Genomic DNA, 20,890 nt, shown 5'->3' on the forward strand with positions numbered 1-20,890 from the left:
GTAAGGAAATTGCATACTTGCGGGTACGCACCTGCCCACTCCAGCGCTGGAGAATCCGGAGAGCACGCACTGTGAGCGCTCACTAGTCTGCAGTCGTGTAAAATGAGTGCAGATTTTAATCCCAAGTCTGGACAACCCAGCATGATCGTTTGAGGAGTTGTGGCCGATCATTTGCTTTGTGCCTCCAAGGGTGTCTGGCAATAGCTTACCCATCTGTCTCCACTGAAAACACATGATTTATGTGCCAAGCGTGCCTGAAGGAGAGGTTAGAACCACGCAGCCGCTGCTCTCCATAGCTTGATGGGTTATGTAGAGGTGCGCTCACAGACTGTCTTCAGCTGACCCTTCACCGTCAAGCTTCTGCCCCTTCCTATTATCGATTAGTCTCAGCACCTGAGCCCTCACTGATTAATACTACTTGCATATCTATATGACAAGTGTTCCTAAATTGCAGTTATTCTATGAATTATATATTCTGATCTGATTACAGTGCAGGTAAAGCTTTCTCTCCCTCTGGTAGATGCTGCTGTGGCCGCCTGGTCAGACAACATGCCTGCTTCACCGCCAGTGTCGCTATGAAGTACTCCGATTTGAAACTAGGTGAAAATTTCACTGAAGAACTAGAACAATGGTCTGTGGAAAAACACACAGAAGAAAGCCCAACAGATGCATATGGAGTTATCAATTTTCAAGGTGGCTCACATTCCTACAGAGCAAAGGTACTGCGAGCAGACAGGCGGAACTTGTCACCGTTTTGTTTTTTTCTGAATGGGCATTACATCTGTTTAACAATAGAACTACTGATGTAGTCATTTTGACTACTTTGCACCATGTATTTCTATATAGGTGTCACAAGTCCAGTAGTTCTAGTGTTAATCCCTTGTAAATTTAGAAACCAATATATCCAAATAAACCTTTTATTTAGTGTACTGTATAAAATTCATTTCTGTAATAATTCACCACCCTCAAATGTTTCAGTATGTCAGGTTGTCCTATGACACAAAGCCAGAAACCATTCTCCAGCTGATGCTAAAGGAATGGCATATGGAATTGCCCAAACTTGTCATCTCTGTCCATGGAGGAATGCAAAAGTTTGAGCTCCATCCACGCATCAAGCAGTTAATTGGTAAAGGACTCATTAAAGCTGCTGTAACCACCGGAGCCTGGATTGTTACTGGAGGGGTAAATGCTGGTAAGTCCCAAACTACTGGTGGAGTATCTGTGATATCTAGGCTTTTGTAAGCCAGAAGCTATGTACTGTTTTTTTCCATAAATAAGACATGGTCTTATAATATTTTCGTTTCCAAAAAAAAAGCTAAGGCTTATTTTTGGAAAAACACAGTAGCAGTACTAAATTCACATTTACATGGCCATTTTGCTTTAGTAATTCTTAAGCTCAAGATCACTGTTGTCTTCATTCCATGTTTCCTGATTTACTGTTTCTTAGGTGTAGCAAAGCATGTTGGAGATGCCCTAAAAGAGCACGCTTCACGATCCTCCCGAAAAATTTGCACTATTGGGATTGCACCATGGGGAGTCATTGAAAACCGCAACGATCTGGTTGGAAGAGATGTAAGTGGATTTTCTTGCTCAGGCTAAGTTCACACAGGGCATCTTCTGATGCATCTTTGGTGCATTTTTGACATCACAAACATGCACCAAAATTCATGCATTTCCTTCCTCCAGTAAAGTCTGAGATTTCTATTTTGCTGTCCACACTGGGCATGTTTTGGTTGCAACTTGGCTGCGTTTTTGAAGACGCACCCAAGATGCCTCATGTCAATTTATTTCTGTGTTTTTGCAGAGTTTTGGAGCCCTCCAGTCAATAGATTTGACTTTTAAAAACACATTGGGCAAAGCGCGGTAAAAACGCAGTGCATTTTTGGTGCGTTTTTGATGCCCTCAAGATGCACTGGCAAAAAGATGCCGCGTGTGAACATAGCCTTAATGTTTGAGCCATTTTTAATAAGGTACATCCAAATTTGTTCTTGTATTCTGCCTAGGTCATAGCTCCATATCAAACGTTACTAAACCCACTGAGTAAACTCAATGTCCTCAACAATCTGCATTCCCATTTCATCTTGGTGGACGATGGTACTGTTGGAAAGCAGGGTGCGGAAGTGAACTTGCGAAGAGAGCTGGAAAAAACCATAAACTTACAGCGCATTCATGCACGTATGTATTCAGTGTCCTTTTAGTCATATTGTCCTTTAGTGGATATTTACCGCTATATCACTGATACGCACATACTGCATATTCATGGTGTACGCCCTCTGTAGAAAATGTAACCTTAGTCTTTCCTTCTTTTCAGGTATTGGCCAAGGAGTTCCTGTAGTGGCCCTAATATTTGAAGGTGGTCCAAATGTGATTCTCACAGTGCTGGAATATCTACAGGAGAACCCTCCTGTCCCTGTGGTCGTCTGTGAAGGAACGGGCAGAGCTGCTGATATTTTGGCCTATGTGCACAAGCAAACGGAGGAAGGAGGGTAAGATATTAGTGGTTGTCCAAGCTGTCACACTTCCCCGGTATTGACTATACTCATCTGGTTTCTCTAATTCACTTCTATTGAGAAGTCGACCGTATCTAGTCAACTTGTGCGCAAGTGTACAGATTGCGTGCTCGGTCAGGTGACTGTCTGCTCAAACCGGCAATACCGCTGGACTGTGACAGCATGCGTGCCGCACATTGTCAGGAGTTGGCAGTCTGCATGCAGTGACTGCAGACTTATGTACCAGACCTACACAAGCCCTTTCAAAATACACATTTCATAAAAATATATATATTTATTTTTTGTAGAAATCTACCTGAAGGTGCAGATTCTGAAATCATTTCAACTATTAAGAAGACTTTCAACTTTAGCCATTCTGAGGCCGTCCATCTTTTCCAGATTGTTATGGAGTGTATGAAGAGCAAAGAACTTGTAAGATCTTTCTTTAATTATTATGTTGTGCTCTTACCAAACTGTGAAAAATGCATCTGGAGAGAAAATGGTGTAAAGAGATTGCTCCGAATATGAAGATATGGCTTTTTATCTGGCAGATAATCACTGCAGCTCCTGTCTATAGGTTGTGGCTTATGGTACCGCTCGGCTCCATTGAAGTGAATGGGATTGAGCTCTAAACCATACACAACCTGTGAAATCACATGGGGCTGCTCTTAAAAAATTATAAACAAATCCTTTAAAGTTGGACAAGTTGTCTACCGGTAATATCGCTGCTGTCGTTTTCCATTTTGTGTTGCTGAAATGAGAATTGTAACCGTAAGATGCCTTATTGTGTGCAAATTGCAACAATGTGAGATTTTTTTTCTTCAGCCTTTTCGGAGGCTTTAAAAGATTTACTGATTGTAAGCTTCACTTTACTGCTGAGAGCAGTCATTTTCCTAAATTAACGCATACGTTAATGGAAGGTGCCAGATGTGGCAGAATTAATTTAACTAATAGAGAAGCCAGCATCCAATATACCGTAAAAATACTTTCCAGGTTTATGGCCGCCGTTTAAAAATGTGGCCAATTAGTAAAGTACCACAGGTGATTTTTTCACATAAAATGTCTGGGGGGTCCACATTATAAACTGATGGTCTAATTGTCACATAACACAGATCATACAGCTGTGGTAGCAGGAAGGCAGCTGTCAGACACAGCTGAACTCCTCATAGAGAAGGCAGACATTATTTACTACTGTCTCTGCCTTCCTGATCACCTATATACAGTCATATGAAAATGTTTGGGCACCCCTATTAATGTTAAGCTTTTTTCTTTATAACAATTTGGGTTTTTGCAACAGCTATTTCAGTTTCATATATCTAATAACTGATGGACTCAGTAATATTTCTGGATTGAAATGAGGTTTATTGTACTAACAGAAAATGTTCAATGTGCATTTAAACAAAATTTGACCGGTGCAAAAGTATGGGCACCCTTTTGAACTTCATAGGCAGGTGTATCCTGAGAAAATCATGAGAAAAGGTATTTAAGGTGGCCACTTGCAAGTAGTTCTCCTATTTGAATCTCCTATGAAGAGTGGCATCATGGGCTCCTCAAAACAACTCTCAAATGATCTGAAAACAAAGATTATTCAACATAGTTGTTCAGGGGAAGGATACAAAAAGTTGTCTCAGAGATTTGAACTGTCAGTTTCCACTGTGAGGAACATAGTAAGGAAATGGAAGAACACAGGTACAGTTCTTGTTAAGCCCAGAAGTGGCAGGCCAAGAAAAATATCAAAAAGGCAGAAAAGAAGAATGGTGAGAACAGTCAAGGACAATCCACAGACCACCTCCAAAGACCTGCAGCATCATCTTGCTGCAGATGGTGTCAATGTGCATCGGTCAACAATACAGCGCACATTGCACAAGGAGAAGCTGTATGGGAGAGTGATGCGAAAGAAGCAGTTTCTGCAAGCACGCCACAGAGTTGCCTGAGGTATGCAAAAGCACATTTGGACAAGCCAGTTACATTTTGGAAGAAGGTCCTGTGGACTGATGAAACAAAGATTGAGTTGTTTGGTCATACAAAAAGGCGTTATGCATGGAGGCAAAAAAAACACGGCATTCCAAGAAAAGCACTTGCTACCCACAGTAAAGTTTGGTGGAGGTTCCATCATGCTTTGGGGCTGTGTGGCCAATGCCGGCACCGGGAATCTTGTTAAAGTTGAGGGTTGCATGGATTCAACTCAGTATCAGCAGATTCTTGACAATAATGTGCAAGAATCAGTGACAAAGTTGAAGTTACGCAGGGGATGGATATTTCAGCAAGACAATGATCCAAAACACCGCTCCAAATCTACTCAGGCATTCATGCAGAGGAAGAATTACAATATTCTGGAATGGCCATCCCAGTCCCCAGACCTGAATATCATTGAAAATCTGTGGGATGATTTGAAGCGTGCTGTCCATGCTCAGCGACCAACCAACTTAACTGAACTGAAATTGTTTTGTAAACAGGAGTGGTCAAATATACCTTCATCCAGGAACTCATTAAAAGCTACCGGAAGCGACTAGAGGCTGTTATTTTTGCAAAAGGAGGATCTACAAAATATTTGTCACTTTATGTTGGTCAAATTTTGTTTAAATGCGGATTGCACATATTCTGTTAGTACAATAAACCTCATTTCAATCCAGAAATATTACTCAGTCCATCAGTTATTAGATATATGAAACTGAAATAGCTGTTGCAAAAACCCAAATTGTTATAAAGAAAAAAGGTTAACATTAATAAAGGTGCCCAAACTTTTTCATATGACTGTACAATGCTGAGCAAGCTTTCAGTATACATATAGCCTATAAAAACCTCATAGGTATAAAGGTTACCATTATCTCAAAAGCATATATTACTGATCTACAGATAAAACTGAAAAACACACTAATCCATTCTTTTTATCCTATTTATTATACAATTTATCATGCAATGTGGGTAAACATCCTATAAATGGAAAAATAATTTTAGGTTAGGACTACACAACATTGGTGAGAAAAGAGATTGAAACAGAAAACTAACAAGTCATATATAGACTCCAATCTGCATTGCGTGGTCCCCCAAAAATAGAATCCCCATAATAGAGCCCTTGTTTTTCCCTGAATATGTTTAGATATGCTATAGCATAGGCTTACACAAGAAGCTTCAAATAAGTGAAAGCTAGTAATCAAATGCTACAATTGATAGAATTGGGTACTCTAACTGTAATATCCAAGTCTCCACATACAGAGCTATTAGATTTTAATATATTGAATGCCCACATGTATGACCTCCTATGTCAGGATGGTCAGCAGATAGGAAAGACGAGAAAACTCCAACGTACGTTTCAACACTGCTTGCGGTTTCATCAGGAAGTCATAGAGAAGGCAGAGATCATTTACTACAGTCTCTGCCTTCCTGACCATTGCATATACAGTGGTGAACAAGCTTTGCGTATACAGTCTAGGAAGCACTAACAACAATTGCTTCTCTGAACCCAGGGATCATGAAATCACCAAGTGCCAGGAGGAATCAGGAACTTTATAGGTCCTAGCAGATCCAGCTAGCTATGCATTGCAGGCAGAAAGTGGAATTTGCCATGTAATTGGAGCTAATATACCAACCTCAGTTACACAGGAAATTGGAAAAATAAATGTTACAAATTCTCTCCAAAGTATCTTTTTTTTTTTTTTTAAATTATAGGGGACACAATGTGAGAGATTAAAAATAAAAAGCAGGGGAAAAAAAAACAAACTACTCCAAATCAAAATTTGCTTTTACTAGCCCCCCCCATTAACCCCTTCACGACTGGCCGGTTTTCCGCTTTCCGTTTTTTTTCCGACCATTCTTCTGAGAGACGTAACTTTTTTTTTATTTTTCAGTCACTCTGGTCATGTGAGGGCTCATTTTTGCGGAGCGAGCTGGACTTCTAAATGAAACCATGAGTTTTACCATATAGTGTCCTGGAAAACTGCAAAACAATTTCCAAATGCAGAGAAATTGCAAAAAAAGTGCGATAGCACTATTGTTTTTGAGATATTTTATTCACTGTGTTCACTATATGGTAAAACTGATGTGTGAGTGTGATGCCTCAGGTCAGTGCGAGTTCGTAGACACGAAACGTGTAGGTTTACTTTTATATAAGGGGTTAAAAAAAATCGGAAGTTTGTCCGAAAAAAGTGGCGCACGTTTTATGCCATATTCCGTGTCCCGAAGCGTTCTTATTTTTCGGGATCTATGGCTCAGTAATGGGTTATTTTTTGCATCTCGAGCTGACGTTTTTAACTGTACCATTTTTGCACAGATGCTATGTTTTGATCGCCTGTTATTGCATGTTGCGCCAAAGTTGTGGCGACAGTCATTTTGGCGTTTGGAATTTTTTTGGTCGCTACGCAGTTTACTGATCAGATTGATTTTATATTTTGATCGGACGTTTCTGAATGCGGCGATACCAAATGTGTATTTTTTTTAACCCTTTAGTTTTCAATGGGGCGAAAGGGGGGGTGATTTGAACTTTTAGGATTTTTGTTTTTTTTTAAATTTTTTAAAACTTTATTTTTATATTACTAGTCCCCCTAGGGGGCTATAGCGATCAACAATCCAATCGCTCTGCCCGATCTGCTGATCACAGCTACACATCTGTAAACAGCAGATACGCTCACTTTCTGCTTCACTTGGCTCCGGGCCGAATGAAACAAAGTAATTCATGACCCTGTGCTACCATGACAACTACTGGAAGTCACGTGATCGTCATGGGACTTCCGGTATCGGGCGGTAAGTAAAAGTTTATCGTGATCGCGATTATAATGGCGCTGTCACATATTGACAGCGCCATTTAAGGGGTTTAACGGCACGAGCAGATAATGATTCTGCTCGTGCCTAGCAAGCACAGATTTTCACAGCTGAGATGTGCTCTGATCACGGCATGCTCCCGGCAGCAGAACGCGGGCAGTAACATGACAGCTAGGACGTAATATTACTGCCCGCGGTCGTTAAAGGGTTAAGAAAAAGGATCCGATGGCTTAAAATAATGGAAGGGGGGATAAAATAGATGTTGGTGGTCCTTTGTGGTTTATTTATCTTTTTTTTTTTTTTTAAAGAACAGATATTTCCTTCATTTTCTAAATAACAGTAATGCGTATGAAAAGAAAAATTTGGTTCTAAGTATCACAGAAAAGATGCAGACATCATGTGAATATCCAGACAAAGATTTTATAGCTCTTTACACCACATGTACAAAAATCTTGTCTTTGTCTTGAACTGGTTAAACTTGAGTTTGTATCAAGTGGTGCTGACATGATTTTTTTTTAAATGTTGTTGTTATTATTATTATTATTATTATTATTATTATGACTTAACATTGTAAATAATTTCTACGGTCTATACAGGGGTGAGAGCTGAGGCTTATTACACCTCTATAAAGTCCCAGCAATCCTTCATCGTTCTAGAGAACTTGTGTTGTGGTTGAGGAGCTGAACAGATTTTCTTCTATTGTAGTCTCCACTCCCTCTTCATTAGTGTATTTGGGCCGTCTGAGTCAATATTTGATGTATTTTCCTCTGAGCGCATGTGTGTATATAGACAGGGTCTGCCTACGACGTTTTCTGCTGTAACCTTATTTTCTTTATCGTTCCTATGGGAGACCCAGACATTGGGTGTATAGCTTCTGCCTCCGGAGGACACACAAAGTACTACACTAAAAAGTGTAGCTCCTCCCTCTGAGCTTATACACCCCCTGGGGAGCCAGATCTAGCCAGTTTATCGCTTTGTGTTCAGGAGGCATACATCCACACATGCATTCTCATCTGATTTTTGATTTTTGGAAAGAGTTTGAAGAAAAGCGGGTCCAAGCCTAGGACCCCCGGCATGTCCCTTCTCACCCCACTGTGTCGTCGGTGCTGTTAAGGTTGATTCCAAGGCTGGAGCCTTACATGCTGTGCTCCTTCACCATCCCTCCTGGGCTCTGGCTTTAAGTGGGAGCCAGCACGGTTCTCCATGCTTGGCAGGAGACCGGTCTCCATCCGCAGCCGTTCAGGATCCTGCTGGACTGGAGCACTCATCCCCAGGGACTTGGAACCCTGCGTCTCAGCAAGCTAAGTACCTGAGACGTTTATATATTGGGGGTCCCTGTACTTTATTGTTATGGGAGAGTGTGCTGAGTGAGTTTTATGACATTTCCGGCGGGTTCTCTGGCTGTCGCCTGAGAACCGCGCCGATGGTGCCTGCGCGCCGGCCGCACCGCTCAAATTTAGGCCCCGGCTTTGCCGGAGGCCTACTTTCGGTTTCACTGCCCTCGCATGTAATTCATGCAGAGCGACAGCGCGGCTCCGCCCAGCGGCCGTTCTGCACAGGGGAGGGACACTCCTCACTGGGTACATGTCTCCTCCCCTGTAAGTCTCTATGGCCCTCCAGATCCCGCTCCCAGAGTGAGTCCCGCCCCCTCTCTTCTCTCCGGCGGCCATTTTCTCAGCGTTTTTCCCTGCGATCAGCACTGGTCTGCAGCATCCCTGCTGAGGTGCTTGGGGTCCGGGCTTCGGGATCTGGAGGGCACACAACACCGCTCCAGCGGTCTGGTAAGCCACAACCTCTGGTTGTGGACCTCTGTATACACTCTCTGGGGGTCATTCTCTGGCAGAGCCCCCACTCCAGCAGCATGTCTCACACGAGGAGCAAGGCTCCAAAGCTGTGTTCAGTATGCGCTGCATGTAAGCTCCTACTGCCTAAACCGAGCACCTATCCACATTGTGATGCCTGCTCTAACCTGACGATGCCTCAGCCTGGAATCGCACCCCCAGTGGTCTCTCCGGCTGCTTTGGCTACTGTGGCTGAAACCCCGGCTTGGGTAGAATCCTTATCTAGGTCTATCTCCCAGTCTTTTGCCGACTCCATGGGACAGCTGTCCAGGACTTTGCTGAACATGCATCAGCCCCCTTCACAGGGTGCCTCTGCTGCTAGGGCTTTCTCAGGACCGGAGCTCACAGAGGATTAATCATCTGGTCCCAGACCCCGTCCTCCTAAGAGGAGACGCAGGGCTCCTTCTCCTTCCTCGTCCCGCGGCTCTTTTTCAGAAGCTGACTCGCAGGACGAGGAGGATGCCTTTACAGGGGGCTCGGAGGCTAACTCCATGTGCCCCATTGATCTGTCCGAAAGTGACTCAGATGTTATTGATTTGTTTGCGTCCATTAATTCAGTACTGGATCTCAATCCGCCAGTATCCGAGGAGCAACCCTCTCTGGCAGAAAAGCACCAGTTTACCTCGCCTAAGAGGACAAAGAGTGTGTTCTTTAACCACTCCAGTTTTCAGGCCGCTGTGACCAAGCCTAGGGTCTGTCCTGACAAACGCTTCCCAAAGCGTGGTTCTGATGACCGTTTTCCCTTTCCACTTGAGGTGGTCAAGGAGTGGGCTCATTCACCAAAGGTAGACCCCCCGGTGTCTAGACTCTCAGCCCGGACAGTTGTATCTGTGGCTGATGGCACCTCTCTTAAGGATTCCACTGACCGCCAGGTTGACCTTCTGGCCAAATCTGTATATGAGGCGGCAGGGGCCTCGTTCTCCCCAACTTTTGCAGCAGTGTGGGCTCTCAAAGCCATCTCTGCTTCTCTAGAGGAGATGCATTCCCTCGCCAGGGAATCTATGCCCACAATAGTTACCTTAACTTCCCAAGCTTCACCTTTTTCATCCTATGCCATGTCTGCCATGCTGGAGGCTTCTCACCGCACTCCGGTGGCTTCGGCTAATTCCCTCGCTATCCGCAGGATCTTGTGGCTTCGAGAGTGGAAGGCAGATGCTTCTTCAAAGAAGTACCTGGCTGGACTCCCTTTTGCTGGGTCCAGGCTGTTCGGTGAACAGCTGGATGAAATTATTAAGGAAGCTACTGGCGGGAAGAGTACTTCCATGCCACAAACCAAAACCAGGAAACCTGTCCAGGGTAGGAATCAGTCGAGGTTTCGTTCCTTTCGTTCCTCCAACTGGTCGTCCTCTAAGCCCTCGGCCTCGTCCACTAACTCTGCCAAGGACCAAAAATCCAACTGGCGCACAAAAGCGCGTCCACAGAAGACCGCAGGAGCTGCTGCCACTAAGGCAGCCTCCTCTTGACTATCTGTCCGCGCCAGCAACGTCCTTAGTCGGTGGCAGGCTCTCCCACTTTGGCGACGCGTGGTTTCAACACGTCTCCGATCAGTGGGTGCGGGATATCATCTCCCACGGCTACAGGATAGAATTCTCTTCCAGCCCGCCAGACAGATTTTTTTCTGTCAACTCCCCCCTGCTCCAAGGCCGCCGCCTTCTCTCAGACCGTGGCATCCTTGCAGGCCAACGGAGTAATTGTACCGGTTCCCGCCCGTGAACGGTTCAGAGGTTTCTACTCAAATCTCTTCCTAGTCCCCAAAAAGGACGGTTCCTTCCGGCCCATCCTGGATCTCAAGCTTCTCAACAAGCATGTTCAGGTGCGGCATTTTCGCATGGAGTCTCTGCGGTCAGTCATTGCCTCAATGACCCAAGGGGATTTCCTGGCATCCATCGACATCAGAGATGCCTATCTCCATGTGCCAATTGCAGTTTCACACCAGCGTTGGCTACGTTTTGCAATCGGAGAGGAACATTTCCAATTCGTGGCTCTTCCCTTCGGGTTAGCCACGGCCCCTCGTGTATTCACCAAGGTCATGGCAGCAGTGGTTGCGGTTCTGCACCTCCAGGGGTTGGCAGTGATTCCTTACCTGGACGACCTTCTAGTCAAGGCTTCATCCAGCGCAGACTGTCAGCGGAGTGTCTCGCTCACTCTCGCCACTCTAGCCCAATTCGGGTGGCTTGTCAATCTGCCCAAGTCCACTCTGACTCCGACTCACGTACCTAGGGATGCAGTTCGAGACTCTGCCGGCACTTGTGAAGTTGCCCTTAATCAAACAGCAGTCCCTCCAACTGGCGGTGCGCTCTCTACTGAGGCCCCGCCGTTATTCCATCAGGCATCTGATGCAGGTGGTGGGTCAGATGGTGGCGTCAATGGAGGATGTTCCCTTTGCCCAGTTCCATCTGCGTCCACTGCAGCTGGACATTCTCCGCTGTTGGGACAAGCGGCCTTCCTCCTTGCACAGGTTAGTGGCTCTGTCGCCACAGACCAGGAGCTCTCTTCAGTGGTGGCTTCGGCCGCTCTCTCTGTCTCAGGGACGCTCCTTCCTGGCCCCGTCCTGGGTGATCCTCACCACGGATGCCAGTCTATTCGGCTGAGGAGCGGTATGTCTCCACCACCGAGCACAGGGCACTTGGACTCCGTCCGAGTCAGCCCTCTCGATCAATGTGCTGGAAACCAGAGCCGTGCTTCTGGCTCTCCTAGTTTTTCACCACCTATTGGCGGGCAAGCACATCCGAGTACAGTCAGACAACGCGACAGAGGTTGCCTACATCAATCACCAAGGCGGTACACGCAGCCGCCTGGCAATGTTGGAGGTGCAACGCATCCTTCAATGGACGGAGGACTCCCAAGTCCACCATATCCGCAGTCCACATCCCAGGCGTGGAAAACTGGGAGGCAGATTATCTCAGCCGTCAAACCGTGGACAGTGGCGATTGGTCCCTGCATCCGGCAGTGTTTGTCAATCTGCCGCAAGTGGGGCACTCCGTACGTGGACCTAATGGCATCTCGTCACAACAACAAGGTTCCGGTTTACGTGGCTCGCTCCCACGATCCTCAGGCATTCGCCGCGGACGCTCTGGTTCAAGACTGGTCCCAGTTTCGTCTGTCCTACGTGTTTCCCCCTCTAGCTCTCTTGCCCAGAGTTCTGCGCAAGATCAGAATGGAGGGCCGTCGAGTCATCCTCATTGCTCCGGACTGGCCCAGGTGAGCTTGGTACCCAGACCTGCTCCATCTGTCCGTAGAGGTGCCGTGGCATCTTCCGGACCGTCCAGACCTTCTCTCACAAGGTCTGTTTTTCCGCCAGAATTCTGCGGCTCTCAGATTGACGGCGTGGCTCTTGAGTCCTGGATCTTGACGGCTTCTGGTATCCCCCCTGAAGTCATCTCCACTATGACTCGGGCCCGTAAGTCTTCCTCTGCCAAGATCTATCACAGGACTTTGAAAATTTTCCTGTCCTGGTGTCGCTCTTCCGGCCATCCTCCTTGGCCTTTTTCCTTGCCGACCCTTCTGTCCTTTCTACAGTCCGGTCTGCAGCTGGGACTGTCCCTCAACTCCCTCAAGGGACAAGTCTCGGCTCTGTCAGTGCTGTTCCAGCGGCGTATCGCCCGGCTGGCTCAGGTCCGCACCTTCATGCAGGGTGCATCTCACATCATTCCACCTTACCGGCGGCCCTTGGATCCCTGGTGCCTCAATTTGGTCCTCACGGTTTTGCAGAAACCCCCCTTTGAGCCTCTTAGGGAGGTTTCTTTGTTTCGTCTTTCACAGAAAGTGGTCTTTCTAGTGGCCATAACTTCCCTCAGGAGAGTCTCTGATTTGGCTGCACTCTCTTCGGAGTCACCTTTTTTGGTTTTTCATCAAGACAAGGTGGTGCTCCGTCCGACTCCGGACTTTCTCCCTAAGGTGGTTTCTCTTTTCCACCTTAACCAGGACATTACCCTACCTTCCTTTTGTCCGGCTCCTGTTCATCGCTTTGAAAAAGCGTTGCATACTCTGGATCTGGTGCGTGCTCTCCGGATCTATGTGTCTCGCACCGCTGCTCTTAGGCGGTGCACCTCTCTTTTTGTGCTAACCACAGGTCGGCGTAAGGGCCTCTCTGCTTCTAAGCCGACCTTAGCCCGTTGGATTAGGTCGACCATTTCGGATGCCTACCAGTGTTCTCAGGTGCCTCCCCCGCCGGGGATCAAGGCACACTCGACCAGAGCTGTCGGTGCCTCTTGGGCTTTCAGGCTCAGCAAGTCTGTCAGGCTGCCACTTGGACTAGCCTGCATACCTTTTCAAAGCATTACCAAGTGCATGCTCATGCTTCGGCAGATGCGAGCTTGGGCAGACCCATCCTTCAGGCGGCTGTCGCCCATTTGTGAAGTTAGGCTCCGCCTACTTCTTAGTTTTTCTATTTATTCCCACCCATGGACTGCTTTGAGACGTCTCAATGTCTGGGTCTCCCATAGGAACGATAAAGAAAGAGAATTTCTTCATCGTTCCTTATGGGAGACCCAGACCATGGGTGTATAGCTTCTGCCTCCGGAGGACACACAAAGTACTACACTAAAAAGTGTAGCTCCTCCCTGCGAGCATATACACCCCTGGATGACCACATCTAGCCAGTTCAATGCTTTGTGTTCAGGAGGTCACACACACATGCATTCTCATCTGATTTTTGATTTTTGATTTCAAAGAGTTGGAAGAAAAGCGGGTCCAAGCTGGACTCCCGGCATGTCCCTTCTCACCCCACTTTGTCGGCGGTGCTGTTAAGGTTGATTTTACAAGGCTGGAGCCTTACATGCCGCGCTCCTTCACCATCCCTCGAGCTCTGGCTTGAAGTGGGAGCCAGCACGGTTCTCACTGCCTTGCAGGAGACCGGTCTCCATCCGCAGCCCTTTCAGGACCCTGCCGGACGGAGCGCTCACCCCTCAGGGACCTGGCCCTGCGTCTCATAAGCTAAGTATTGAGACGTTATTGAAGGGTCTCTTGTGCATTTATTGTGGGGAGAGTGTGTTATTTAACTTTGCTGTGATTTCCGGCCGGTTCTCTGGTTTTCTCCTGAGAACCGCGCCGAGGGTGCCTGCTCGTCGGCCGCATGAGAAAAGTTAGGCCCCGGCTTCAGCTGCGGCCTAGTTTCGTTTTCACTGCCTCTGCATGTCAGTCATGCAGGGGGACAGTGCGGCGCCGCCCACCGGCCGTTCAGCTCAGGGGAGGACACTCCTCTCTGAGGAGATGTTTCCCTCCCCTGTATTTCTCCTTGGCCCTCCGGTTCCCGCTCTTGGACTAAACCCCGCCCCCCCCTCCTCACTCCGGCGCCATTTTATCAGCGTTCACACACTGATCGGCGCTGGCTGCTGCAACTCTGCATCTGTCTGGGGGTCCAAGCTGTGGAATCCGGAGGGCACACAAAACGGTCTGGTAAGCCACAACCTCTGGTTGTGGACTTTCTTGTACACTCTCTGGGAGTCATTCTGAAGGAGTGTGTTCTTTACTGCAGAACCTCCACCTCAGCAGCATGTCTCTCACTAGGAGCAAGGCTGCAAGGCTTTACTCTATATGCACTGCATGTAAGCTCATACTGCCTGAACCGAGCACATATCCACATGGTGATGCCTGCTCTAACATGGTGGTGCCTCAGCCTGGAGTCTCCCCAGGGGTCCCTCCGGCTGCTCCAGCCCCAGTGGCTGAACCCCCGGCTTGGGTAGCATCGTTTTCTAAAGCTATCTCCCAGTCCTTTGCCGACTCCACGGGACAGCTGTCCCGGATTCTGCTGACCATGCATCAGCCCCCTTCTCAGGGCGCCTCTGCTGCTCCGACTCGCTCTGCAGAGCTCACAGAGGATTTTTCATCTGTTCCCGGACCCCGTCCTCCTAAACTGAGACGCAGGGACTCTTCTCCTTCCTCGTCCCACGGCTCTTATTCACGAGCTGAATTGCAGGGCGAGGAGGATGCCTTTACTGTGGGCTCGGACGCTACCTCTATGTACCCCATTGATCTATCTGAAGTTGATGCGGATGTTAGTGACTTGATTGCGTCCATTAATTCCGTACTGGACCTCAATCCACCAGTGTCAGAGGAACAAGCCTCTCTGGTAGAAAAACACCAGTTTACCTCACCTAAGAGAGCAAGGAGTATGTTTTTTAACCACTCCAGTTTTCAGGCCACTGTGACCAATCCCAGGGCCTGTCCTGACAAACGCTTCCCAAAGCGTAGTTCTGATGACCGTTTTCCCTTTCCACCAGAGGTGGTCAAGGAGTGGGCTCATTCACCAAAGGTAGATCCTCCGGTGTCTAGAATCTCAGCCCGGACAGTTGTATCTGTGGCCGATGGCACCTCACTTAAGGATCCCACTGACCGCCAGGTTGACCTTCTGGCCAAATCTGTATATGAGGCGGCAGGGGCCTCGTTCTCCCCGTCTTTTGCAGCAGTGTGGGCTCTTAAGGCCGTCTCTGCTTCTCTGGCGGAGATACATTCCCTCACCAGGGACTCTATGCCCGAAATGGTTGCCTTAACTTCCCAGGCTTCGGCTTTTTCATCCTATGCCATGTCTGCCATTCTGGAGGCTTCTCACCGCATGGCGGTGGCTTCCGCTAATTCCCTCGCGATCCGCAGGATCTTGTGGCTTCGAGAGTGGAAAGCAGACGCTTCTTCCAAGAAGTAGCTTGCTGGGCTCCCCTCTGCTGGGTCCCGGCTGTTCGGTGAACAACTGGATGAAATTATTAAGGAAGCTACTGGCGGTAAGAGTACTTCCTTGCCACAAACTAAAACCAGGAAACCTGTCCAGGGCAGGAACCAGTCGAGGTTTCGTTCCTTTCGTTCCTCTAACTGGTCATCCTCTAAGCCCTCAGCCTCGTCCACTAACTCAGCCAAGGATCGAAAACCCAGCTGGCGCACGAAGCCGCGTCCTCAGAAGAGCGGAGGAGCCGCTGCCACGAAGGCAGCCTCCTCTTGACTATCTGGCTGCGCCAGCAACGTCCTTGGTCGGTGGCAGGCTCTCCCACTTTGGCGACGTGTGGTTTCAACACGTCTCCGATCAGTGGGTGCGGGATATCATCTCCCACGGCTACAGGATAGAATTCTCTTCCAGACCGCCAAACAGATTTTTTCTGTCAACTCCCCCCTGCTCCAAAGCCGCCGCATTCTCTCAGGCCGTGGCATCCTTGCAGGCCAACGGAGTAATTGTACCGGTTCCCGCCCGGGAACGGTTCAGCGGTTTCTACTCAAACCTCTTCCTAGTCCCCAAGAAGGACGGTTCCTTCCGGCCCATCCTGGATCTCAAGCTTCTCAACAAGCATGTTCAGGTGCGGCACTTTCGCATGGAATCTCTGCGATCGGTCATTGCCTCAATGACCCAAGGAGATTTTCTAGCATCCATCGACATCAGAGATGCCTATCTGCATGTGCCAATTGCAGTTTCACACCAGCGTTGGCTACGTTTTGCAATCGGAGAGGAACATTTCCAATTCGTGGCTCTTCCCTTCGGGTTAGCCACGGCCCCTCGTGTATTCACCAAGGTCATGGCAGCAGTGGTTGCGGTTCTGCACCTCCCAGGGGTTGGCAGTGATTCCTTACCTGGACGACCTTCTAGTCAAGGCTTCATCCAGTGCAGACTGTCAGCGGAGTGTCTCGCTCACTCTCGCCACGCTTGTTCAATTCGGGTGGCTTGTCAATCTTCCCAAGTCCACTCTGACCCCGACCCAGAAACTTACGTACCTAGGGATGCAATTCGAGACTCTGCCGGCACTTGTGAATCTGCCCTTAGTCAAACAGCAGTCCCTTCATCTGGCGGTGCGCTCTCTGTTGAAGCCCCGCCGTCATTCCATCAGGCACCTCATGCAGGTGCTGGGTCAGATGGTGGCGTCAATGGAAGCGGTTCCCTTTGCCCAGTTCCATCTGCGTCCTCTGCAGCTGGACATTCTCCGCTGTTGGGACAAGCTGACCTCTTCCTTGCACAGGCTAGTGGCTCTGTCGCCACAGACCAGGAGCTCTCTTCAGTGGTGGCTTCGGCCCCTCTCTCTGTCCCAGGGACGCTCCTTTCTGGCCCCGTCCTGGGTGATTCTCACCACGGATGCCAGTCTATCCGGCTGGGGAGCAGTGTTTCTCCACCACCGAGCACAGGGCACTTAGACTCCGTCCGAATCAGCCCTCTCGATCAATTTGCTGGAAATCAGAGCTGTGCTCCTAGCTCTCGTAGCCTTTCACCATCTGTTGGCGGGCAAGCACATTCGAGTCCAGTCAGACAACGCGACAGCAGTTGCCTACATCAATCACCAGGGCGGGACTCGCAGCCGCCTAGCAATGTTGGAAGTTCAACGTATCCTTCAGTGGACGGAGGACTCAAAGTCCACCGTATCCGCAGTCCATATCCCAGGCGTAGAAAACTGGGAGGCAGATTATCTTAGCCGTCAAACCGTGGACAGCGGCGAGTGGGCCCTGCATCCGTCAGTATTCCGATCAATCTGCCGCAAGTGGGGCACTCCGGAAGTGGATCTAATGGCATCCCGGCACAACAACAAGGTCCCGGTTTACGTGGCTCGCTCCCACGATCCTCAGGCCTTGGCAGCGGACGCGCTGGTTCAGGATTGGTCCCAGTTCCTACGTGTTTCCCCCCTCTAGCTCTCTTGCCCAGAGTCCTGCGCAAGATCAGAATGGAGGGCCGTCGGGTCATAATCATTGCTCCAGACTGGCCCAGGCGAGCTTGGTACCCAGACCTGCTCCGTCTGTCCGTAGAGGTGCCGTGGCATCTCCCGGACCGCCGAGACCTTCTCTCACAAGGTCCGTTTTTCCGCCAGAATTCTGCGGCTCTCAGATTGACGGCGTGGCTCTTGAGTCCTGGATCCTGACGGCTTCAGGCATTCCTTCCGAGGTCATCTCCACGATGACTCAGGCTCGGAAGTCTTCCTCGGCCAGGATTTACCACAGGACTTGGAGAATTTTCCTGTCCTGGTGTCGCTCTTCCGGCCATGCTCCTTGGCAGTTTTCCTTGCCGACCATCCTGTCCTTTCTGCAGTCCGGTCTGCAGCTAGGACTATCCCTCAATTCCCTCAAGGGACAGGTCTCGGCTCTGTCAGTGTTGTTCCAGCGGCGTATCGCCCGACTGGCCCAGGTGCGCACTTTCATGCAGGGCGCATCTCACATCATTCCGGCCTCTGGATCCCTGGGACCTTAATCTGGTCCTCACGGCCTTACAGAAACCCCCCTTTGAGCCTCTTAGGGAGGTTTCTGTGTTTCGACTTTCACAAAAAGTGGTCTTTCTGGTGGCCATAACTTCTCTCAGGAGAGTCTCTGATTTGGCTGCGCTCTCTTCGGAGTCACCCTTTTTGGTTTTTCACCAAGACAAGGTGGTTCTCCGTCCGACTCCGGACTTTCTCCCTAAGGTGGTCTCTCCTTTCCACCTTAACCAGGACATTTCATTGCCTTCCCTTTGTCCGGCCCCTGTGCATCGCTTTGAGAAAGCGTTGCATACTTTAGATTTGGTGCGGGCGCTCCGGATCTATGTGTCACGCACCGCTGCTCTTAGGTGGTGCACCTCTCTTTTTGTGCTGACCACAGGTCAGCGCAAGGGTCTCTCGGCTTCTAAACCGACCCTAGCTCGTTGGATTAGGTCGACCATATCCGATGCCTACCAATGTTCTCAGGTGCCTCCCCCGCCGGGGTTAAAGGCGCACTCGACCAGAGCTGTCGGTGCCTCTTGGGCTTTCAGGCACCAGGCTATGGCTCAGCAGGTCTGTCAGGCTGCCACTTGGTCTAGTCTGCACACCTTTTCGAAGCACTACCAAGTGCATGCTCATGCTTCGGCAGATGCGAGCTTAGGCAGACGCATCCTTCAGGCGGCTGTCGCCCATTTGTGAAGTTAGGTTTTGCCTACTTCTCAGTTTTCTGTTTATTTACCACCCATGGACTGCTTTGAGACGTCCCATGGTCTGGGTCTCCCATAAGGAACGATGAAGAAAAAGAGAATTTTGTTTACTTACCGTAAATTCTTTTTCTTATAGTTCCGACATGGGAGACCCAGCACCCTCCCTGTTGCCAGTTGGCAGTTCTTGTTCCGTGTGTTTTCACCGGCTGTTGTTGTAGACAGAGGTTCCGGTTATTCCGGGTTTTACTCTATCTCTACTTGTGGGTGGATGTCCTCCTTCAGCTTTTGCACTAAACTGGCTAGATGTGGTCATCCAGGGGGTGTATATGCTCGGAGGGAGGAGCTACACTTTTTAGTGTAGTACTTTGTGTGTCCTCTGGAGGCAGAAGCTATACACCCATGGTCTGGGTCTCCCATGTCGGAACTATAAGAAAAAGAATTTACGGTAAGTAACAAAATTCTCTTTTTTGTTTACTTACCGTAAATTCTTTTTCTTATAGTTCCGTATTGGGAGACCCAGCACCCTCCCTGTTGCCTGTTGGCAGTTTCTTGTTCCGCGTGTTATCACCGGCTGTTGTCGTGGACAGAGTCTCCGGTTTGTCCGGTTCTTGCTCTGTTTTTACTTGTGGGTGGCTATTCTCCTTCAGCTTTTGCACTAAACTGGCTGGGACTGGCTCACCAGGGGGTGTATAGGCTCAGGGGGAGGAGCTACACTTTTAAGTGTAGTACTTTGTGTGTCCTCCGGAGGCAGAAGCTATACACCCAATGTCTGGGTCTCCCAATACGGAACTATAAGAAAAAGAATTTACGGTAAGTAAACAAAATTCTCTTTTTTAGATGAACTGATTGTTGAGCTTTCTCCTGTTGTGAGCGCTGGCTGCAAAAATTATAAAATTTACCGTAAACTATAGATGACCATGCTAATCCTCCTGTGGGGAGGGGGGCGGACGAAAAGGAAATTTGTAGCGCTTATATATTTATATATCTAATTCTATGAAATTTAACCTTCCATCCAGGGGCTTAATGGACTATTTTCTTCCTATACAGATAACTGTGTTTCACATGGGATCAGATGAACACCAGGACATTGATGTTGCAATACTAACGGCTCTGTTAAAAGGTAATTTAGCTGATAAAGCAAGTGATCATAAACCACTGTTACTGGTCTTTACAATGCGAAATGTCAATACCCTTACCTGTCTTGTATTTAAATCAACAAAATGACATGTTGGATAATAACAATTATGATTTGGGTGCTATGGCTGATGAATACAAAGTGGTCCTAATGTGTATGGGGGGTAGTTGGGATATTTCAAGACTTGTACCAGCTTGACTAGCCCTATACATTGGTTCCTGGCATTCATGGGAATGTTGACTTCTCACCTAGCTAATGCTTATAGCCACCGTATCTCTGATCTGCTGTATGCCTGTAGATAGTCTGCGCACCACCACTCCTACACATGAAGGTTGTACTTCACTATGCTGCATGGTATTTTTATCTCCTGACTGAAAATAAAAAAAATCTAAAGTGTCACTTCTATTCTTAAGGCCCCGTCATACACAGCGAGATCGCTAACGAGTTCGTTGCTGAGTCACTTTCTGTGACGTAGCAACGATCTCGCCAGCGATCTCGTTGTGTGACACCTACCAGCGATCAGGCCCCTGCTGTGAGATCTCTAGTCGTTGCCGAATGGTCCGATCCATTTTCTTCAAAGGAGATGTCCTGCTGAGCAGGACGCATCACTGTGTTTGACGCCTGCCAACGACCACCTAACAGGGTCCCACCGCCACCGAGATCGTTATACAGGTCGCTCATAGTTACTGCGTCATTGGTAGGGTCTGACTGTGTGACATCTCACCAGTGACTTACCAGCAATCCTTATCAGGTCGTATCGTTGTCGGGATCGCTGTTAAGTCGTGTGTGTGTGTGTGTGTGTGTGTGTGTGTGTGTGTGTGTGTGTGTG

The 20,890-nt window shown here is 48.4% G+C and overlaps 1 protein-coding gene across 2 annotated transcripts in view; it reads left to right on the forward strand.

Moving 5' to 3' along the window:
• Positions 1-20,890, forward strand: part of TRPM7 (transient receptor potential cation channel subfamily M member 7) — a 227,669-nt gene that overhangs the window by 76,384 nt on the left and 130,395 nt on the right. For both annotated transcript variants that reach the window (XM_075345830.1, XM_075345831.1), the window contains exons 4-10: positions 521-719; positions 979-1,192; positions 1,448-1,572; positions 2,004-2,175; positions 2,312-2,486; positions 2,798-2,921; positions 19,974-20,046. In XM_075345830.1, coding sequence (XP_075201945.1) covers positions 521-719; positions 979-1,192; positions 1,448-1,572; positions 2,004-2,175; positions 2,312-2,486; positions 2,798-2,921; positions 19,974-20,046 — 1,082 coding nt within the window. The remainder of the gene's footprint in view (positions 1-520; positions 720-978; positions 1,193-1,447; positions 1,573-2,003; positions 2,176-2,311; positions 2,487-2,797; positions 2,922-19,973; positions 20,047-20,890) is intronic.

This window comes from Anomaloglossus baeobatrachus, chromosome 4 (assembly GCF_048569485.1).
Source record: "Anomaloglossus baeobatrachus isolate aAnoBae1 chromosome 4, aAnoBae1.hap1, whole genome shotgun sequence".
NCBI classification, from domain to species: Eukaryota; Metazoa; Chordata; class Amphibia; order Anura; family Aromobatidae; genus Anomaloglossus; species Anomaloglossus baeobatrachus.